The sequence below is a fragment of the Mytilus californianus genome, unplaced genomic scaffold (genome assembly GCF_021869535.1).
Source record: "Mytilus californianus isolate M0D057914Y unplaced genomic scaffold, xbMytCali1.0.p SCAF_6, whole genome shotgun sequence".
Lineage (NCBI taxonomy): Eukaryota > Metazoa > Mollusca > Bivalvia > Mytilida > Mytilidae > Mytilus > Mytilus californianus.
In genome coordinates, this window is record NW_026262712.1 from 44776040 (window position 1) to 44798166 (window position 22127).

The window sequence follows — 22127 nt, forward strand, 5'->3', positions numbered from 1 at the left end:
ACTATTGTTAACATAACAAGACCACCAATGTTGATTGGTTGTTGTTTGCCGTCTACTTCTATGGACACTTTACTGCAAATCGTAGATCTTATCACGGAAATCGTAGAAAGTAGATAAACCGTTGTAGCCGAAAGCTGCGTTAATAAGAAACATTTGAAAATAGTTTAACAAACATATTTTCTTTTTATGGTTTTTCGTGAAGCTACATGAAAACACTGGTAAAACTGTTTTCAAAAGTATGTTTCATCGTGCATATGCAGTATTAATCCACTTTATTGATTGACTTTGGTTTTCTTACCGTCCGGTGGCAAAATTTGATGCAAATTCAAGACGAGGATAAATTAACAAAAAAAAAAAACAATAGGTAGGTTTTTCAATAGTGGTCGACCGGGAAAAGAGAGCAGTAGAATTAGACTGCCACTGGAAAATTAGTAAACATCGGACAGAGATATGAATTAAGCCTTGCAACATTTAAGACCCCTCGAATATTTACTGAAAGAGTTTTAGCTTCCAGATAGTGCAACACTCTCTCTACACAAGGTATCGAATTTCATATTACATTTCCGATCGGTCGAGGCTATGATTTATACATTCCGCGACCTACTTTGTCAAGGGTTCTACTGAAGGTCGAAAGAAAACTAAGGAAATACAATATTTCTCTATATCAGTCAACCATTATTGTCTTAATCCACTTTAAACCAAATGTCCACCGTAACAAATACAACAACTGTTAAAAACACAACACTCACAACACCTTTCTTGCAATGCATATACATAATATGCATCATCTGCAAACGATAGAGTAAACATCTTTAAAAGCTTAAACTTTTCTTATTGTATAGATGTCAGAATTTCTTTTACGTCAGATTAGCGCATTATTTTACTATGAACAGCATAAAGCCCTTCATAAGAATTATAATTATATAAGTATTAAACAATAAATGTTACCTTTCGTTATGTAATTTTAGTGGAACATCGTGTGCATCCGCCATTATAAGTTGCTAACTTGTGTACAGGTAATGTTTGTGATGCTATGGTATTATCCACATGTAAGTGCATGTTTACGAAGGTTTATAAATGCAGACACAGAGAATAATAACTGTGACAAAGGGCAACAAGTAGAACGACGACTATGTCAGTTAAATTGATAATTACAAATGTTATAGATAATGCATATTTTAAGGTTTTTCTTGTCGTAGAACACACCGAGGGGTGTCAGGATTGATCAAATGAAAAACAGACCGTGGGGAGGTCTTTCTTTGGGCAATCCTGACACCCCGAGGTGCGTTCTACGATAAGAATATTTTGAGGTTTTTCTTGTCGTAGAACACACCGAGGGGTGTCAGGATTGACCAACTGAAAGGACAGACCTTTGGGCAATCCTGACACCCCCGGGGTGCGTTATACGACAAGAAAAACCTTAAAATATGCATTATCTGACTTATCTACCGTCAACAAATATTATTTTTTATAAAGATTTGCAAAATTTAGCATCCTGTTTTACCGACCACACTAAAGTGGGATATTCCTTTCTAATGCGTTCAGGTTTTAATAGCAATACATTTTTTAACAGATAATCAGGATATAATTATATACCCCACCCCCACCCGACCCCATTGTGAGGTACGTGAATGTTATTCAATAGAATATAAAAATATTTTATTAGTTGATCATTTGATAGAGTAAAAGGTATACATAAATGTAAAAAAGTTAAAAACTGACACGAAGGGAGCACGAAATCGTGATACATGTACATGTAACACGAAAACGAATATCAATACATGTAGGTCACAGTATGATTTCCTTTTCAGTGTATATCGTCCTGAACATGCATGGAATATTTGCCACTGGACGTTGAGCAACCAACAATCAATCAACTTATTCAGTGTGAATCAATAAGATTTTCAAAATCTTACACACGAATATGTTAAATCTGGCTTTATTTTAAAGTGTTATGAAAGATTTACATTAAAATTCATCTAACAGATATGATAATGTCTCTGTATTGTAGCGATCAATTGACAAATGACGATTTTTTCTTACACCTATCATAGATTGAACTTTAAAAATTAAATTCCCAAATCGGCAACAAAAAACTAACTGACGAATATAATTTTGCAGTAAATTATAGTTTGCATTTTTATCAAGGAAATTATTTAATGCCTTGGATCATATTTCATTGAAACATGGTATCGTCCGGGTTGATTCTTCGAAAGAACGACCTATTGTTCTGAAACAAAATAATTTCATATAGGTATATAAGAAAATATAAATATGTGTGTATAAGATTCGGAATGGATGAAGTATTTTTATCGGGAGGGATGGGGACAAAGTTATGTTTTCAAATTCTTGCCCTGTTATGATCAACATAATATAAGATTTTTTTTAAATTTTACAGTGAAATTGATTTTTTAAATAAGTGGTTTTCGCATTCTCAATTCTACTTTGGAAGAAAAATCAGTATAATTTATTTTCAACAGACCAAATAAAAGAATTAGTAGTTATTGATAATATTTTTTTTCTAATTATAATATATAACATACTATTTGGCTTTCCTTTGTCATGGACGGATAATGTTCATCAATACTTGTTTTAACCTTCCCGTGGTTCCGTACTTATACATCCCGTTATTGTGCTATTGTGCTGTGGTAAATTTTTGCTTAATCAATGTGCTTTGTCTTTAATGCCTTTTTTGTGTTTCTTTATTACATATGATGTGGCTCTGTACTTATACATCCTGTCATTGTGTTATGGTGCTATGGTAAAATTTTGTATTCTTGTCTTTCATTTTTGCTAATGTGCTTTGTCTATATGTATTTGTGTGTTTCTTTATTACATATGACATGGCTCTGTACTTATACATCCCGTCATTGTGTTAATATTGTGCTATGGTAAATTTTTGTATTCTTGTCTTTCATTTTTGCTAATATGCTTTGTCTATATGCCAATTTGTGTTTCTTTGTTACGTATTTGTTTGTTATTATTGTGATTAAGATTATGAAACAATGTTGATTGCTGTACCTCAATTTTTGACATTTTTACCTATTGTGTTTGTTTGTTTTGATCACACATCGTTGTCAATATAATGGAATTTTAAGCGTCTGTCATACAAGTGAGTGGTTAAGCTAGCTTTAAAACCAGGTTTAATCCACCATTTTCTACATAAGAAAATGCCTGTACAAAGTCAGGAATGCGACAGTTCTTATTCATTCGTTTGATGTATTTGAGTTTTTGATTTTGCTATTTATTTAGGGACTTTCCGTTTTGAATTTTCCTCGTTGTTCTGTATTTTTCTGATTTTATTTTTTTGTTAAAATTGCTTATTTTGAAAACAAAAATCATCAAATGTAATGAAATACTGATCAAGTTCTCTTTTGAAAGGAGTTGGTTCACTAACAAATAATTTTGTTCCTAAAAAGCTGATTTACTTTTAAATGCGATGATGTGAAAATCAAACGAAGATATATGATGAAATGTCCAATCTTTTTTTTTTAGATATAAACAATTTTGAACCAATTACGTAATACGTGACTCCAAAGGAATCAACGTAACTTTTAAACCGGTAAAGTAAATTTTCTGGATAAAGGACGAACAAGAGTTGTAATTAGTTTATTCATGTTAATAATTATCTATACTACTAAAGGAAGAGACAGATTTCATTGAACCGCAACTCCTTTTAAACCATACAAAGTCGGAAATATTTGTGATATGACGTATAAATTTAGTGTTTGTACCACCTAAATTTGTCTTTGAAACAATCTTTTTTTCCACAAAAAAACCCGCCAATTTTTGAGAAGATATCCAAATTCGAACACTGTTTTCGATCCGTGTCTTGTACGCTTTCGCGCATGCTCAGTCAACGTACTGCCCGCAAAATCCAAGTGAAAGTAAGACGAAAGGACCTCCCCCTTTTTATGTGTATACACAGGCACCCGACGTCTGGACACCTCCCCCTTTTTATGTGAATATTACCGCAATTTCGCGGCCATCTTCTAGTTGCCCTGGTATCGGGTCCACAGTCCAAACGCACAACCCGTAACACGCCCCTTTTTTATACTTAGGTCCAACTTTGATCAGTGCGACTCTTAAATAAATGATAGAATTTGGTCAATTTCAAATAGTTTTCAACATGTACAAGACAGATGTATAAGACATATGCAAGTACCAACTAACTAATTTACCACGATGTTTGAACAAAAACTTTGGGATTTACCAAATTCTATCATTTATTTAGGGTTGGTAGAAGGGGTGTCATCCCGAATTCTCCTAATGTCGATACCGTCCTCTTTTTTCGTTAATGAATGCAACTTGTCACCGACGTTTTACTTGCTACGAGCCACAGGACGGTTGTCACTATGGAAGTAGGATCTGCTTAATCTTCCATAGCTTCTAAGATCACTCCTGTTTTTTAAGTTGGGTTCGTGTTGCTCAGTCTTTACTTTTGTGTGTTATACTAGAAATGATGTTACATGAAATACATTTACTTTGAAATATGGAAAGGATAAAAAACATGTATATGTTAAATATAGCTTATCTTTAAACATAACCTATCCTGATTATCTATTTATCAAGCGCAATCCAGTAACAGTCGTATCAACCTTGTATTATAACGTATTGTTATAATTGGTACGTCCCGCAACAACTTTGCATAGATTATTACCTGACCTGACTTGTTATATTTTTAACCTAGTTCACACGCCAAGAACAAAATACTACGTCCGTAAAGTACATTTTTACTACGCCCGTAAATATCTCAAATAGGGGGGACCCCGCATTAATCTAAGTCGCTCATCAGGGTTTTTTTATATTGTTATCTGGTTATACTGAATGCATTATAAAATAGAGAAAAAGATTAGTTAAACAAACAAATGCCTTGGATGAAATCAAAGATTACAAATCTGACCTTGATTTTAGGGGCAAGGGAGATAATCCAACCAACCAGGGAAACTGTTACAAGCTGAAAGATGGGGTTATCTTTCAGCTAAAAGTCAAAAATTTGAAAAAAGACCGATTTTATTTCAGATGAAAGACAAGACAGTTTATTCATTACTATTGACATCTTTAACCAAGATGTGTATTGTGTGATTGACACAGGATCTACAATGAGTGTTTATAGTTCTATTTTTTATGAATTACCCAATCATATCCAATAAAACGTTTGGTCCCGTATCATTGTAGTCTCCGTATGGCAAATGATAGTCCTGTGATCCCTCTAGGTAGCTTATCAGTACGTTTGTAATAAAGCGACCAGCTAATCTAAAACAAACATGTTAATAGCTGATGTAGAAATACTAGCAGTACTTGGATATGACTTTATGTCAAAGAACCATTGCATCCTTGACATAAATAATCAAACCATTCTTATAAATGACCAAACTGTGCTTTGTAAGTTAGAGAGCCAATTACCAAATTTGCTTATAATAACAGTTGATAAAGATATATCCAAACCTGTAACGTCAGAAATGATAATTCAGGGCAAACCAGTAAAAAACATATTGAAAGGTATTACTATTGTAATTAATTCATTCACAGAATCCCTACAAAATAAAGGGGTGTTTGTCGCCAAGTCCCTTTGTACTGATGGACAACGGGGAATACCCCTCATGAGCGTCATCAATGTGAGTGATCAACCCCAAACCATATTTAATAAATACATTAGCAGCAACAGCTGCATAAATACCAGATCAAGATATATATTCTTTTTTAGCAAGGAGATGACCACCTTCTTAATATTTCCTTGCTTTAAGATATGGTGAACAGATGCCATGACCAGCTGACCCAAGAATAACACCAAAATAGTTCAAAAATTAATGAATGGAAACAAAAATGTATTTTGTACGTCTAAGTATGACATAGGTCTGACCAATATTGTCAAGCATAAAATTGACACAAATAATGTAGGGCCTATTAAGCAAGTCCCTGGACGACTTCCAATGTCCAAAAGACAGTCGGGGCAGTTAGCAAACTCCATAATATTATGGAATTCCGTTTTTTTTTTTTTGAAAAATTATAGTTATTTCCTTTTGACTAATAAGCTGAATTAGCGATGGGATATAAGTATATTTTTAAACATGATTTTCAACAAAAAAAGGGAGACAAATGGAATTCATTATATCGTTGTTGACAGCTTATTCTTTCTACAAATACTTTGACAAAATGACTATCGTCACCCGTGAGATGACCTTAAAATTAAATACTTATTTAAACCGTCGTCTATATTGGTGTCAAAAATTTCGTGTATAGCAAATTTTGACACAAAGTTTGTTTTAGGTGTTTTTTAATATATTTATAAAATGTGAAAATTATTATCAGAAAGTCAATTCCAATAATGGTACACATTTTTCTGCACCAGATTTAATTGCCAACATATTTAAATCTCTAAAGCTTACTACAGACATTGAAGAGTATTTAAGTATGAAAAATGATATTAGTAAAAATCAAATAATACAGAAAAAAATGAAAGTTTTATTTGTGGAATAAACTGAAAGACATTTAATGGAAATATTGTCTTCCAAAAAAACTCTTTGAACAATACGATACAATAAAATTATAGAAGTCTATTGTAATACTCGAAGCTCAGTGGAGTGAGTGCCTACTTTCATCTTTGTGTCCTTCCAGTGAGCAAACGAGACATAAATTATCCACCCTTCTTATATATCATAAAAATCATCAAAAAAACTTGTTCATATATTTTTCTCAACAAATATAAACCTAATACATGGTTAATGCGAACTGATTGTTTTCATAATATTCAGATTTATAATATTATTTAGCGAAATTGATAGACCTTGATTTAATCGATAAACAATTAGTGTTGACCTGAGGAAGTTCTTTTTTCAAAACTATATCAATCGTCATTTTTATTGAATGGGATAATACTTAAAATACGAAAAATAAACAAATGTAACACATTGATTTGCTTCCCATGTGTGTACTATGCATGTGATAAAATATGTAGAAGTAATTATGTTAAGTATGTCGACACTCAAACATGCTGACACAGAGGTTCAATCAGTACGTTGATCCCTCGCATTACATTTGCCACTTTAATAGACATTATCAGGTGTAAACTGATTTTATAGATAAAAAGGAGTTAAATTAGTATTTTTAATAAACAGATATTATCATCCTTAAATCATTTTGTTCTAAAAACGTTTAATAAAGCTTTACAGTGCCTTATTGTAAATTATAGGTTCAATCCGTTTTTATACACATATGATATACCAATGCAAATGTCAAAAATATGTGCACAAGGAATTTATGTGTACTTAGATACACTTTACCAAAATTTTTGTTTTTGCATTGAAAAAGTTCTTAACCAATCCTGATATTGAAAGAGTATTGCTTCATAAATAATATTTTTTTATCGTTCTACAAATGAAAATCAAGAACAATGTCCAATTGCTCCTACTGTGAAGATGAATTTGATCAAGCAAATGCTATGCTTGGTAACATAGTAATAAAGCACCAACATAGCTAACAAATTGACAATATGTATATTTGTGAGGTAAACGCTTATAACTAACACCTCTTATCCTTATCATGACATCAAAAGGATCGTATAGAAGCTTATACATTATATATTCCGTTTTTTATTGAATACATTGGACAAGTCAACGAGTTAATCGTTCGCTAAGTAGTCAGTACTTCGGTATTGACATGATTTCTCATATCTTGACTTACATCTTGAAATTGACAATAAGGGTCGGTTGGTGTAAAGCAATTGCAAGTCTAGTAATACTAGCATCATGTGATCATTATTTTGTAATATAATTACAATGGAATATTGATAGTATGTATACGGAGTCTTCCGAAAAAAAATGTTTTGCTATCGGAATTTGGATTGCTGTTAAAACGCGTGGATGTTAGGTGTCACTTTTATACAAGGATTGATGTAAAGCAATTGCAAGTCCAGTAATACTAGCATCATGTGATCTTTATTTTGTAATATAATTACAATGAAATACTAATAGTATGTACACGGAGTCTTCCGAAAAAGATTGTTTGCTATCGAAGTTTGGATTGATGTTAGAACGCGTGGATGTTAGGTGTCACTTTTATACAACGTTCACAGTTTATTTTCGATTAAGATTTTAAATGTCGCTCTGGTATCTGTCGCCCCTCTTTCATAACAAACCTATCTGAAACTATTTACCTCCAAGGAGAACAGGTAAATAGAAATGTGGTCACTTAAGTCATCTTCCGATCGACTCTTGCCAAAATTAGACGTTCGTTTAACTGTGTGGGATGTTCTTGTATGCATCCACGTCCTGTCCGAATGGGGCGTGTAGAGAGAAAGAGAGCATTGCTCGTTGCACGTAGATAACCCTTATCCCACTTCTTTGAAGGGTCCGTAGGTAGACTGTTGTAAAATATCCAATATTCTCATTTTCAGTGGCAATCTAAATTTTCTAACTTTTATCCCGAACGTCCTTTTTACAGAACCTACTTAATTGATTTATAGTTAATGTGTTCTCGTCATGAACACGCACGACACATTTGCCGCTATACGTTAAGCAACCAACAATGAATCATTTATACTTGTCCGTTTGTAAAATTTAAAAATTATAATGAGGCTTAGGTTTTAACCCCATCAGGCAAAGTTGGCTGTAGATGGATTTGGCTATTATTTATGTCCTTTTCGTCAAATAGCATACACTTATAAGTGTTGTTTTATTTTTAATATGATATTTAATTCAATTCACTATGTGATTGTAAATTTTAATTTAATTTTTTTTTTCTATTTATTTTGTGGAACGGGGAGGAGGTCTCTTTTAATAAAATATTTGAGTTTATACTGAATCTTCTGATTGTTTACTACTTTTCCTTAGTTTTCTTGTGCCTATGTTTTTTCGTCCCTGTTCTATCATTAATCATAAAACATTATTGACTTTTAAAAACGAAGGTAGTAATGAAATAAGAAAAAAAATAAGATAGGATATTTATTTGCAAATTTTAGCAAGAAACATAACTTCGGCCTACATTGAGCTATTTTTTATTTTCGTTTTGAAAAGCTCGGAAGCGAAATTAAACATAGATCATATTTATTTCAGAAGTAAAACACACAACTGAATAACACAAAAATAAAAAAAAAAAAAACGGTTGTATTTTTTGTTTTTTTTTATTTCGCTTTTTTTGGGGTTTTATATAAAACTACAACATTGTTATAACATTTGACATTTTTACGTTCATCTGTCTAAAAATACAGTTCAAAAGTTGAAAATATTTATATAAAAGAATATCCAGTTTTTTTTAAGATGACAATTTCAAAAGAGAAAATATCGTAAGAGCAGCTGATAAGTAACCTAATTCTATCAATAAGATTGAATTGTGTAATCTGACACAAGAGAAAGAGTGTGTTATTTGTTTGTTGATACCATAAATGTGTCAGTTGTTTAAATTCCTATCAGTATCATTTACAGCCGCTGATAACAACCATGTCCTTGGACTAGTCTAGCAAGAGTGAGACACGTGGTATATTTATTAATACACTCGTTATACAGTCAACGGTTTCAAGGTCATCTTGATTGCGTGGCTTTATAGTTATCAATAAAACACTTAATCGTTTAGATTAGCTTGTATGTATTATTGTGTATACGATAAAGGTATAATGCAGTAAATATAATCTGATTGAATTATGCTTCATAAATGGAAAAAAAAACATTGATGGTTTGTACATTATCGAATTTGAATGAATTCAAAATTATAATTACATGTAAATATAATCAAGTACAGTTTTTTTTTCTATTTGTAAGGAGTTAGAATCTTCAGTACTTCTAAGAAACATTGAAACCTATTAAATGAACACGATAAAAACACCGTGTACCATCTTTCCATAGTTGAGATTGTTTGCGTTTGAGGTAAACTCTCATAACAAATAGTTTCGCTATAGACAAGGGATTCACTACTTCTTTGGTTTTTCACCTCTGAAGGCAAATGGCTTTCTCATCTATTCTTAAAATCATAGACGGTCGAGGTTCATATCTATTTAAGAAAAAAAATCTCCTCAGAAAGACCTCAACGAAGAAGGTGTTTTGATTGTTGTCATCTTCTTATCCAGTTACAAATAGAAAACGACGACATCCTGGCTCTGTCAGTGATTTCAAGCTTAAAGAAAATAAATCTTTTTTTGTTGTCTTCAGTTTAAACAAAGGTCAAAACTAGACCTTATCTGGACTTTTAGTGAAACATCTAAACATGACTTTTTATAGTATATATAGAGCGCACTGGTTCCCGAAAGCTTGGTAAAACAAAGATAGGTTCTTCTGAATAAGTTCTTTTTTCTTTCTAATCGTTTCCGAATTACATGTTATATTGTACTAAAAAAGTGATTTCCTGTTGATTTTAATGCATCTTCTTTTAAGTACCATATGTTAGTTTTTTTTATTCTTAAGTATGTTATAATTGGGATGAGATCCAATTTACCTAGGAAAACTAAAAGTTTCAAGGGCAAATTTTTGATAGTCTCTGATACAGTAATAAATACAATTACTTCATGCTAAGACTAAATTCTATATACAACTCGACCTATCATGTATCTATATATAGAATAATGTCTATTTTAGTGTTGTTCGTAGCACTATCGTTCACGAATAAAACAAATTGCATTCATTCGTCCTGACAATACATAAGATGTGTATAATGCACGTCAAGCACACATTATTATATGATGTCCCTCTTTCGATGTCTTAACAATATCATAATATAATTCCAAAAGATCTTTGCCGCACGTTACGTCACAGTTAAAATTTTCAACACCGCAGGAGATTAAAATGGACATTAATGTTTGTGTTGCTCGCTATGAAATTTTAAGAATAATAAAAAAAAAATGCTTTCATTATTATCAGCCATATCTGTGTCATAGGCCACTTTTGGGCCATATTTTTCTTACAACGTTCAGTGTTACGGGGTCAGTTTAGGGCCATTGCTTTTTACTCTGATGCTTAGTTTAGTTTAAACATATTTATTCGTAGTGGGTTGGGAAACAAGTTATTGCAACTTATATTAATCCCTTTCTACTTTGCGAGTGCAAGTGCTGCCTTGTAGCGGCATTAGCCTGCTCTTTTTTTTAAATCTACAAGGGTGTCTTTTACGTGCAAGAGATATACTTAGAACTGTACTATTACGTAATGTTATTGTCCGTACTTTATTTGCTAGTTTTTGAATGTTGTGGACATAATTTTTTGACAGTTACCTTTGAATTTCTCGGGGCAAATTTAAAACTGATTTCCTAAAATATTTCTTTTAAAATTAAACAGGAACATTTTTTTAAATGGTAGGTTAAATGCATATTTATGACGGAAAGATGAGATGTGACATTTGAATATTTATCAAGCTTTGTACTAGAACGGCTCGTTGGATCGGTTTATTTAACGTGCTAGTTTACAAGGTAAGTCTAAAAGTCCGAATGCAGGACCATACTCGAACACAATATTCTGACTCCTGACCGACCATATTTTCTTGTACACCTAAATATAACGTGTTTAGCGGAAAGCAGCAATACTAATTTTCAAGTGTTTAGTTTGATAACGCACAGGTCTTAAATCCAAGATCTCGTTTTCAAACACACCCCGTTCTATAACTTTCAGAATATATATATATATATATATATACATGTCAATTTATAAAGCTGTGTCATCCTCATTGAAAGAAAGGTACGGCTATATACACTACCACGGACGCTGTTGATTAATTTGATATACTATATACACATTGCGATTACCAGTTCAGAAATTAAGAAAACAAGACTTTATCAACATGTAGTGGTTCATTACATTTGCACGCATTTAATGAACAGGTACCAGTAGGCGGTAGATCTAGAGTTGTCCATAGTTTCAATGTAATTACACGTTGCCATGCGTTCTATCAGGTTCGCGTTATAGTGAGGTATAAAACAAATGCTTCAACCCTGTACCAAGTACCTGCTTTGTTCTAATTTTTAAATTAAAAACATTTCTATAATTCTAGGTTCTCAAAAACTATGATATTTCACTTTGCCATTGTTGATTTTGTTTATACTAATAATACTTATGTTCAATTTAGTATGTGCTTGGATACCAAATATGTAACTGTTACAAAAATGTTAAAATGCTGTTAAATATTTATTTAATTCAATTTCCAAATTTCCTATAGGTGACTTTAAATTTTTATTTACTCTGTCGTAGATTTTTGACACATTTTTTATTAAATTTTTAATCATTTCCAGATTATTTATCAAGGCAGCCCCTCATCCCCCTCTATGTTATTATAGTAGTAGTAGCATATCTAACTACTACTACTAGTAATTTCGCTATTGCTCTTGTTTATCCCCCCCCCACACACACACCCATTTAAACAGGTGTATTGACAATATTTTTTAAAAGCTATTGCTATAATTTACTTTTAGTTGGATGAAAAGGAGCCAATGTATATTTCACGTAACATTAAATTTTTTATCTTAAGAAAAAAATATATTATTAATAATAATAGTATGCATATTTAGTTTATTGCGATATTATGGACAACTTTCCATGCATTTATATGAAATAATTGTGTTCCTCAACTTTAGTTTTTTTTTTATTCCTTGTATTTCTTAAACTTAAAAAAATATACAATAAAAAATGAATAAAATTAATGGTACATTTATTCTAAATAAACTTTTTATTAGTGTTTTATTAACTTAAATAACTTCTTACAATGTATTGAATTATTTCAAACTTATGTGAATTCAGGGAAAACAAAAAAATTACCATCAACGATTAGCCTAACCTTGACAAATGATCTGGTCTATGCCATAGATATTGGCTAAAAAAACTTTTTTTAATCCTCCCCCTTTTATTTAAATCTGGTATTTTTTTAGTTTTCTATCAATTTCAATTAATTTCACTTTTTATTTCTATACTATATGAAAATAAATATGTTCGAATTAAATTTTATTTGCTACTTACTTTCAATTCCAAGTTAACTATACACAGCGAGAAATTATTAGAAAAAAAGGGGAGGGCTTTAAAAACTTCTTGTCCATTAGTACTATGATCTATACATGATGGTGCCATATTCCAAAATAAACAAAGATTTCCAAAATTCAAGTATAACAAGAGGCTGTCAGAGTGAAGGCAACTCTGACGGCAAACCAGATTTCCTGCAGAGGTCGAACACAGAACAGCCGAGCAAGTATGGACACAACATTTAAGCTTATAACAGCTTTTAATTTGGATTGTGATTGAATATTTGACACAGCATAGGTTTGTGACACAAAATCAATGTGGTCAAAAGAACTGATTTTTATAAAAAAAAATCAATTTGATTACCAGAAAACGAAAAATATTAATTACACCTCCAAATGACAATCCCCCTATTTTCTCCAAAACAATACAATGTGTTAATCAATGTGTTCTCTCCTTTTCCATCATACCCATTATTGTTTGACAACATCAAATTATGTCATCCTTTTTTAAAAGTGTGTAATATTTGCTACTGTGCAAAACAATTAACATATTACATACTATAAGCTACAATAGAAACTTTAAAATATTAGCATAAATAATAATATAATTACTGTAATAGTTTTCTCTTTTTATTTCAACTTCTGATGTCCAACTTTCACATGATCAAACTTTATTGTTCTATTTCTATATCAATATTCACTAGAAATCATTTATACACATTTATAACTGTACTTTAAAATAAATGCTGAAAATAATATACATTAAGTAATGTGATATGTATGTGACCAGTTATTTAGGGGATTAAGATCAACAAACCCAGCATGATACATGGTCTGGGGTAATTGGCATTGGCATGATGTCTGATAAGACCACAGCTACAAAGTAGCTGGAAATTCGGGCTTATGTCTTAGAGTGAGTATAAGTGAATAAATATTTTCTAACCGACATCATGCTGGTCATAATTGCTTTTATGCCGAAAAAGCAATGAAATTGTATGATATATATAATATCTCTTGTACATCTATGCATAAAAGAACACGACTTAGAAATAAAAGGTCTCATGGCAAATTCCATTTTTAAATAAAATTGAGAATGGAAATGGGGAATGTGTCAAAGAGACAACAACCCGACCATAGAACAGACAACAGCAGAAGGTCACCAACAGGTCTTCAATGCAGCGAGAAATTCCCGCACCCGGAGACGTCCTTCAGCTGGCCCCTAAACAATTATATCTACTAGTTCAGTGATAATGAACGCCATACTAAACTCCAAATTGTACACAAGAAACTAAAATTAAAAATAATACAAGACTGACAAAGGCTAGAGGATCCTGACTTGGACAGGCGCAAAAATGCGGCGGGGTTAAACATGTTTATGAGATCCCAACCCTCCCCCTATACCTCTAGCCAATGTAGAAAAGTAAACGCATAACAATACGCACATTAAAATTCAGTTCAAGGGAAGTACGAGTCTGATGTCAGAAGATGTAACCAAAGAAAATTAAAGAATGCTTCTGTTGAATACACATGTAATTGCCGTATTTCATGCATATTCAGGACAAAAACAAAATATGACAATTCTTCAGATATAGTGACATTCGCCTGCATGAAGCATTGGATTTAACGTTTCCATTCCGATATGACGTTGCTGTGTATCTATACACCCAGCACAGCATATAAAGTTGTAGAAATATTTATATGAAACACGAGGAAGGTGAAGAGAAGTCCACGTAAAATGTGATCTTGCAGAACTACAACTTTGGTAACTTTTGACCGAAAATAATCTTACAAATATAAACATTGTTCAATGTTTGGTAAGCACACAATAAAAAACGAATTTCTTACTTGAACGTTTTTTTTTTTGTTTTTGCCGATTATTGACTTCGTATATTATTCCGTAATTTTTTGGCGTCCGTATACTGGTATGGCGATGTCATCGTTGTCCGAAGACTTTTAGATTCCAGACAATATAACTTGTGTAGAAGTGAATGGATATCTGTGAAATTAATTTTTACTACAAGGTTCCATACCATAAAAGAAAGGTTGGGTTTGATTGGGAGGTTATGACTCAAAATGTTTAGAAATTATGGGGCATAAACAAATAAGGATTTTCTGGTTTCCAGACGTCAATAACTTTTGTATAAGTGTATGGATCTCTATGAAATTGTACCACAAGGTTCCATACAAAAAAAAAGAAGGATGGGATTAATTTTGGGTGTTATTGTCCTAACTGTTGAGGAATTAGGGGCCAAAACAAGCATTTTTCTTGTTTCAGGACAACGACTTTTGTATAAGATCTCTATGAAATTGTTTCACAAGCATGACAAGGTCCCATACCTCAAAAGGAATGTTGGGATTGGTTTTGGGGATTATGGTTCAAACCGGCTAGGTTTTGTTGTAAATAAGGTCGTTAGTTTTCTCAATTGAATTGTTTCATATTTTTCATGTCGGGGCCTTTTATAGCCGACCACACGGTATGGGTTTTTCTCATTTTTAAAGGTCGTACGGTTGCCTATAATTGCTTCATTCAACTTCATTAGAACTTTAGTGGATAATTGGCAATCATACCACATGTCCTTTTTTTGTAGGAATTAGTGGAATAAAAAAACAATGATTTTCTGGTTTTGAAACAATAAATTGAGTGTAAGTCTGAGAATCTCTATGGAATTGTACCACAAGGTTCCATAGGAAAAAGTAAGGTTGGGATTGATGTTGGGGATTATGGCCCTAACTGTTAAGAATTAAGAGACCAAAACGGGGCAATACTTACTTATACTTTGTATAAACTGCTTATTTCTTGACCAATTTGAACGGGATTTAATTCAAAGTCTTGAATTCTATTGTTTCTTTAATATGCTGAATCTAACCGTGTAAATATATTTTGGATTTTTGGCCCCGTTTTTCAATCGGTCCACATTGAGGTCCAAAGGATCCCATATTAAACTTTCTTTGATTTCATCTTAAATTGAATTACTGGGGTTCTTTAATATGGCAAATCTAACCGTGTATTTAGATTTTGAATTTTGGGCTTCGTTTTTTAATTGATCCACATTGAGGTCCATAGGATCCAAAATTAAACTATTATGATTTCATCAAAAATTGAATAAATGGGATTATATGATATACCGAATCTAACCGTGTATTTGGATTTAAAATAGGTCAGCATTTAGATCCAAAGTGTGCTAAAATTAAATTGAATTCTGGGGTTCTTTGATATGCTGAATCTAACCGTACATTTAGATTTTTGGGCCTGGTTTCCAAATTGGTCCACGTTAAGGTCAAATGGTCTAAAATTAAACTTTGTTCATTTCAACAAATAATGAATATATTGGATTCTTTGATATGCTGAATCTAACCGTACATTATTTCGGAGATTTGAAGACCCCAAAGTCTTAAACAATATCAAATACAGACCCAGCTTGTTCCTAATATAACTGTTCAGAAGTATTTGGACCATACACGCATGGTCATGATAATGATGATGATGGATGTATGGCTGCCTAATGTCCAGCGGCAAATTAATTTGCATATTCAGGACGAGAAATGTTAATGTAATATGAATATTAACCCTACTTTGTACAATACTGATACGCTGAGCCGATTTTCTAACTTGCTATTTCACGAGGTAACAATCCGCAGAAAAACATACCACCTTACCTGAATACATTTTTTGATTCCGAGTCGACCAGTCTTTGCTTTTACTCCTTGATGCAGCGTGCCTACCGGATACGCAGTTTTAAATTTCAAAGTTTTTGGTTTGACCCGGCCAGGGTTCCAATCCACGACCTCTCGCGCTCGAGGCGAACATTCTCCCATGAGACCATGGAGGCGGTGCTGTTTGGTCATGACAATATGCGTATGGTTTGGGAAAAATAATACGACAAATGATGAATAGATTCTTTTACTGTAAACTGAATAAGGTATGAAATTAGCTAGACTCAAGCTAGCAGCCACTCGCTAGCAGCCACTCCGCTAGCAGCCAGTTTTCAGATATGTCTATAAACCCAAAAGTTGCATAAGATTCAAACTTACTAAAACGTTTTTATTTTATATAACCACAATAATATCTGTTTTAACGTGAATTTAGCAGTCGAAAACATAATTCAATGAATTTTGACATTTCATTTCCTGTTCAATATTTTAAAAACAATATTATGTGCTTTCAACATCGTGCTGCACGCTTTAAAACTTCAACTGTCAACACTGACACAATGAAATTATCTAAATATGGCCAAATTTCCTTGTTTCATGGTATCGACTTTTCCATCAGAAAAATTTTGTTCGATATTGTGTGAAATAGTTTTCCATATTCTCGGCATCCTGTAAAATAGTGCCTAAAAAGTAACAATATTTCTACGCTACAAGAATTCAAAGTTGCGTTCGTACTTTAATACTTTCATGTCAGCCAAACCTGTTTTAGCGAATCATTCTCTTTCTATAACAATGGGTTTCGCTAAGTTTTGATAATACGCAGGGATTATTTTAAGTAATCAAAGTATGGTGCGCAGGGACATTACTAATTAGCTATATTACCAATTTAAAAAAAATCCGTGCTATACCCCACCTGGAAATTTTAGTCAAGCATGCCTAAGGGTCCCAACTTTCATTTGCACCTAGTGTGGAAAAAAGTATTGCCGTAGGAAAATTTTTATTAACTTTGAAAGTTAGGGTAGGGTAGGGTGTCGGACCCCAACTTTGGACCATTTTTAAAAAAAATCCGTGCTATACCCCACCTGGAAATTTTAGTCAAGCATGCCTAAGGGTCCCAACTTTCATTTGCACCTAGTGTGGAAAAAAGTATTGCCGTAGGAAAATTTTTATTAACTTTGAAAGTTAGGGTAGGGTAGGGCGTCGGACCCCAACTTTGGACCATTTTTAAAAAAAATCCGTGCTATACCCCACCTGGAAATTTTAGTCAAGCATGCCTAAGGGTCCCAACTTTCATTTGCACCTAGTGTGGAAAAAAGTATTGCCGTAGGAAAATTTTTATTAACTTTGAAAGTTAGGGTAGGGTAGGGTGTCGGACCCCAACTTTGGACCATTTTTAAAAAAAATCCGTGCTATACCCCACCTGGAAATTTTAGTCAAGCATGCCTAAGGGTCCCAACTTTCATTTGCACCTAGTGTGGAAAAAAGTATTGCCGTAGGAAAATTTTTATTAACTTTGAAAGTTAGGGTAGGGTAGGGCGTCGGACCCCAACTTTGGACCATTTTTAAAAAAAATCCGTGCTATACCCCACCTGGAAATTTTAGTCAAGCATGCCTAAGGGTCCCAACTTTCATTTGCACCTAGTGTGGAAAAAAGTATTGCCGTAGGAAAATTTTTATTAACTTTGAAAGTTAGGGTAGGGTAGGGTGTCGGACCCCAACTTTGGACCATTTTTAAAAAAAATCCGTGCTATACCCCACCTGGAAATTTTAGTCAAGCATGCCTAAGGGTCCCAACTTTCATTTGCACCTAGTGTGGAAAAAAGTATTGCCGTAGGAAAATTTTTATTAACTTTGAAAGTTAGGGTAGGGTAGGGCGTCGGACCCCAACTTTGGACCATTTTTAAAAAAAATCCGTGCTATACCCCACCTGGAAATTTTAGTCAAGCATGCCTAAGGGTCCCAACTTTCATTTGCACCTAGTGTGGAAAAAAGTATTGCCGTAGGAAAATTTTTATTAACTTTGAAAGTTAGGGTAGGGTAGGGTGTCGGACCCCAACTTTGGACCATTTTTAAAAAAAATCCGTGCTATACCCCACCTGGAAATTTTAGTCAAGCATGCCTAAGGGTCCCAACTTTCATTTGCACCTAGTGTGGAAAAAAGTATTGCCGTAGGAAAATTTTTATTAACTTTGAAAGTTAGGGTAGGGTAGGGCGTCGGACCCCAACTTTGGACCATTTTTAAAAAAAATCCGTGCTATACCCCACCTGGAAATTTTAGTCAAGCATGCCTAAGGGTCCCAACTTTCATTTGCACCTAGTGTGGAAAAAAGTATTGCCGTAGGAAAATTTTTATTAACTTTGAAAGTTAGGGTAGGGTAGGGTGTCGGACCCCAACTTTGGACCATTTTTAAAAAAAATCCGTGCTATACCCCACCTGGAAATTTTAGTCAAGCATGCCTAAGGGTCCCAACTTTCATTTGCACCTAGTGTGGAAAAAAGTATTGCCGTAGGAAAATTTTTATTAACTTTGAAAGTTAGGGTAGGGTAGGGTGTCGGACCCCAACTTTGGACCATTTTTAAAAAAAATCCGTGCTATACCCCACCTGGAAATTTTAGTCAAGCATGCCTAAGGGTCCCAACTTTCATTTGCACCTAGTGTGGAAAAAAGTATTGCCGTAGGAAAATTTTTATTAACTTTGAAAGTTAGGGTAGGGTAGGGTGTCGGACCCCAACTTTGGACCATTTTTAAAAAAAATCCGTGCTATACCCCACCTGGAAATTTTAGTCAAGCATGCCTAAGGGTCCCAACTTTCATTTGCACCTAGTGTGGAAAAAAGTATTGCCGTAGGAAAATTTTTATTAACTTTGAAAGTTAGGGTAGGGTAGGGCGTCGGACCCCAACTTTGGACCATTTTTAAAAAAAATCCGTGCTATACCCCACCTGGAAATTTTAGTCAAGCATGCCTAAGGGTCCCAACTTTCATTTGCACCTAGTGTGGAAAAAAGTATTGCCGTAGGAAAATTTTTATTAACTTTGAAAGTTAGGGTAGGGTAGGGTGTCGGACCCCAACTTTGGACCATTTTTAAAAAAAATCCGTGCTATACCCCACCTGGAAATTTTAGTCAAGCATGCCTAAGGGTCCCAACTTTCATTTGCACCTAGTGTGGAAAAAAGTATTGCCGTAGGAAAATTTTTATTAACTTTGAAAGTTAGGGTAGGGTAGGGCGTCGGACCCCAACTTTGGACCATTTTTTAAAAAAATCCGTGCTATACCCCACCTGGAAATTTTAGTCAAGCATGCCTAAGGGTCCCAACTTTCATTTGCACCTAGTGTGGAAAAAAGTATTGCCGTAGGAAAATTTTTATTAACTTTGAAAGTTAGGGTAGGGTAGGGTGTCGGACCCCAACTTTGGACCATTTTTAAAAAAAATCCGTGCTATACCCCACCTGGAAATTTTAGTCAAGCATGCCTAAGGGTCCCAACTTTCATTTGCACCTAGTGTGGAAAAAAGTATTGCCGTAGGAAAATTTTTATTAACTTTGAAAGTTAGGGTAGGGTAGGGCGTCGGACCCCAACTTTGGACCATTTTTAAAAAAAATCCGTGCTATACCCCACCTGGAAATTTTAGTCAAGCATGCCTAAGGGTCCCAACTTTCATTTGCACCTAGTGTGGAAAAAAGTATTGCCGTAGGAAAATTTTTATTAACTTTGAAAGTTAGGGTAGGGTAGGGTGTCGGACCCCAACTTTGGACCATTTTTTTAAAAAATCCGTGCTATACCCCACCTGGAAATTTTAGTCAAGCATGCCTAAGGGTCCCAACTTTCATTTGCACCTAGTGTGGAAAAAAGTATTGCCGTAGGAAAATTTTTATTAACTTTGAAAGTTAGGGTAGGGTAGGGTGTCGGACCCCAACTTTGGACCATTTTTAAAAAAAATCCGTGCTATACCCCACCTGGAAATTTTAGTCAAGCATGCCTAAGGGTCCCAACTTTCATTTGCACCTAGTGTGGAAAAAAGTATTGCCGTAGGAAAATTTTTATTAACTTTGAAAGTTAGGGTAGGGTAGGGTGTCGGACCCCAACTTTGGACCATTTTTTAAAAAAATCCGTGCTATACCCCACCTGGAAATTTTAGTCAAGCATGCCTAAGGGTCCCAACTTTCATTTGCACCTAGTGTGGAAAAAAGTATTGCCGTAGGAAAATTTTTATTAACTTTGAAAGTTAGGGTAGGGTAGGGTGTCGGACCCCAACTTTGGACCATTTTTAAAAAAAATCCGTGCTATACCCCACCTGGAAATTTTAGTCAAGCATGCCTAAGGGTCCCAACTTTCATTTGCACCTAGTGTGGAAAAAAGTATTGCCGTAGGAAAATTTTTATTAACTTTGAAAGTTAGGGTAGGGTAGGGTGTCGGACCCCAACTTTGGACCATTTTTAAAAAAAATCCGTGCTATACCCCACCTGGAAATTTTAGTCAAGCATGCCTAAGGGTCCCAACTTTCATTTGCACCTAGTGTGGAAAAAAGTATTGCCGTAGGAAAATTTTTATTAACTTTGAAAGTTAGGGTAGGGTAGGGTGTCGGACCCCAACTTTGGACCATTTTAAAAAAAAATCCGTGCTATACCCCACCTGGAAATTTTAGTCAAGCATGCCTAAGGGTCCCAACTTTCATTTGCACCTAGTGTGGAAAAAAGTATTGCCGTAGGAAAATTTTTATTAACTTTGAAAGTTAGGGTAGGGTAGGGCGTCGGACCCCAACTTTGGACCATTTTTAAAAAAAATCCGTGCTATACCCCACCTGGAAATTTTAGTCAAGCATGCCTAAGGGTCCCAACTTTCATTTGCACCTAGTGTGGAAAAAAGTATTGCCGTAGGAAAATTTTTATTAACTTTGAAAGTTAGGGTAGGGTAGGGTGTCGGACCCCAACTTTGGACCATTTTTAAAAAAAATCCGTGCTATACCCCACCTGGAAATTTTAGTCAAGCATGCCTAAGGGTCCCAACTTTCATTTGCACCTAGTGTGGAAAAAAGTATTGCCGTAGGAAAATTTTTATTAACTTTGAAAGTTAGGGTAGGGTAGGGCGTCGGACCCCAACTTTGGACCATTTTTAAAAAAAATCCGTGCTATACCCCACCTGGAAATTTTAGTCAAGCATGCCTAAGGGTCCCAACTTTCATTTGCACCTAGTGTGGAAAAAAGTATTGCCGTAGGAAAATTTTTATTAACTTTGAAAGTTAGGGTAGGGTAGGGTGTCGGACCCCAACTTTGGACCATTTTTAAAAAAAATCCGTGCTATACCCCACCTGGAAATTTTAGTCAAGCATGCCTAAGGGTCCCAACTTTCATTTGCACCTAGTGTGGAAAAAAGTATTGCCGTAGGAAAATTTTTATTAACTTTGAAAGTTAGGGTAGGGTAGGGCGTCGGACCCCAACTTTGGACCATTTTTAAAAAAAATCCGTGCTATACCCCACCTGGAAATTTTAGTCAAGCATGCCTAAGGGTCCCAACTTTCATTTGCACCTAGTGTGGAAAAAAGTATTGCCGTA

General features: G+C 34.1%; 3 protein-coding genes across 5 annotated transcripts in view; 1 reads left to right on the plus strand and 2 right to left on the minus strand.

The window, feature by feature from the left end:
• Nucleotides 1–1032, minus strand: part of LOC127706005 (sulfotransferase 1C2-like) — a 151469-nt gene extending 150437 nt beyond the window's left edge. The window contains exon 1 of the mRNA XM_052210400.1: nt 949–1032. Within this exon, the coding sequence (XP_052066360.1) occupies nt 949–992 (44 nt within the window). The 5' untranslated portion in view covers nt 993–1032. The remainder of the gene's footprint in view (nt 1–948) is intronic.
• Nucleotides 1–22127, plus strand: part of LOC127706007 (sulfotransferase 1C2-like) — a 180437-nt gene that overhangs the window by 97675 nt on the left and 60635 nt on the right. The window lies entirely within an intron of this gene.
• The window catches only part of LOC127706004 (sulfotransferase 1C2-like), a 131730-nt gene that overhangs the window by 16759 nt on the left and 92844 nt on the right, over nt 1–22127 (minus strand). The window lies entirely within an intron of this gene.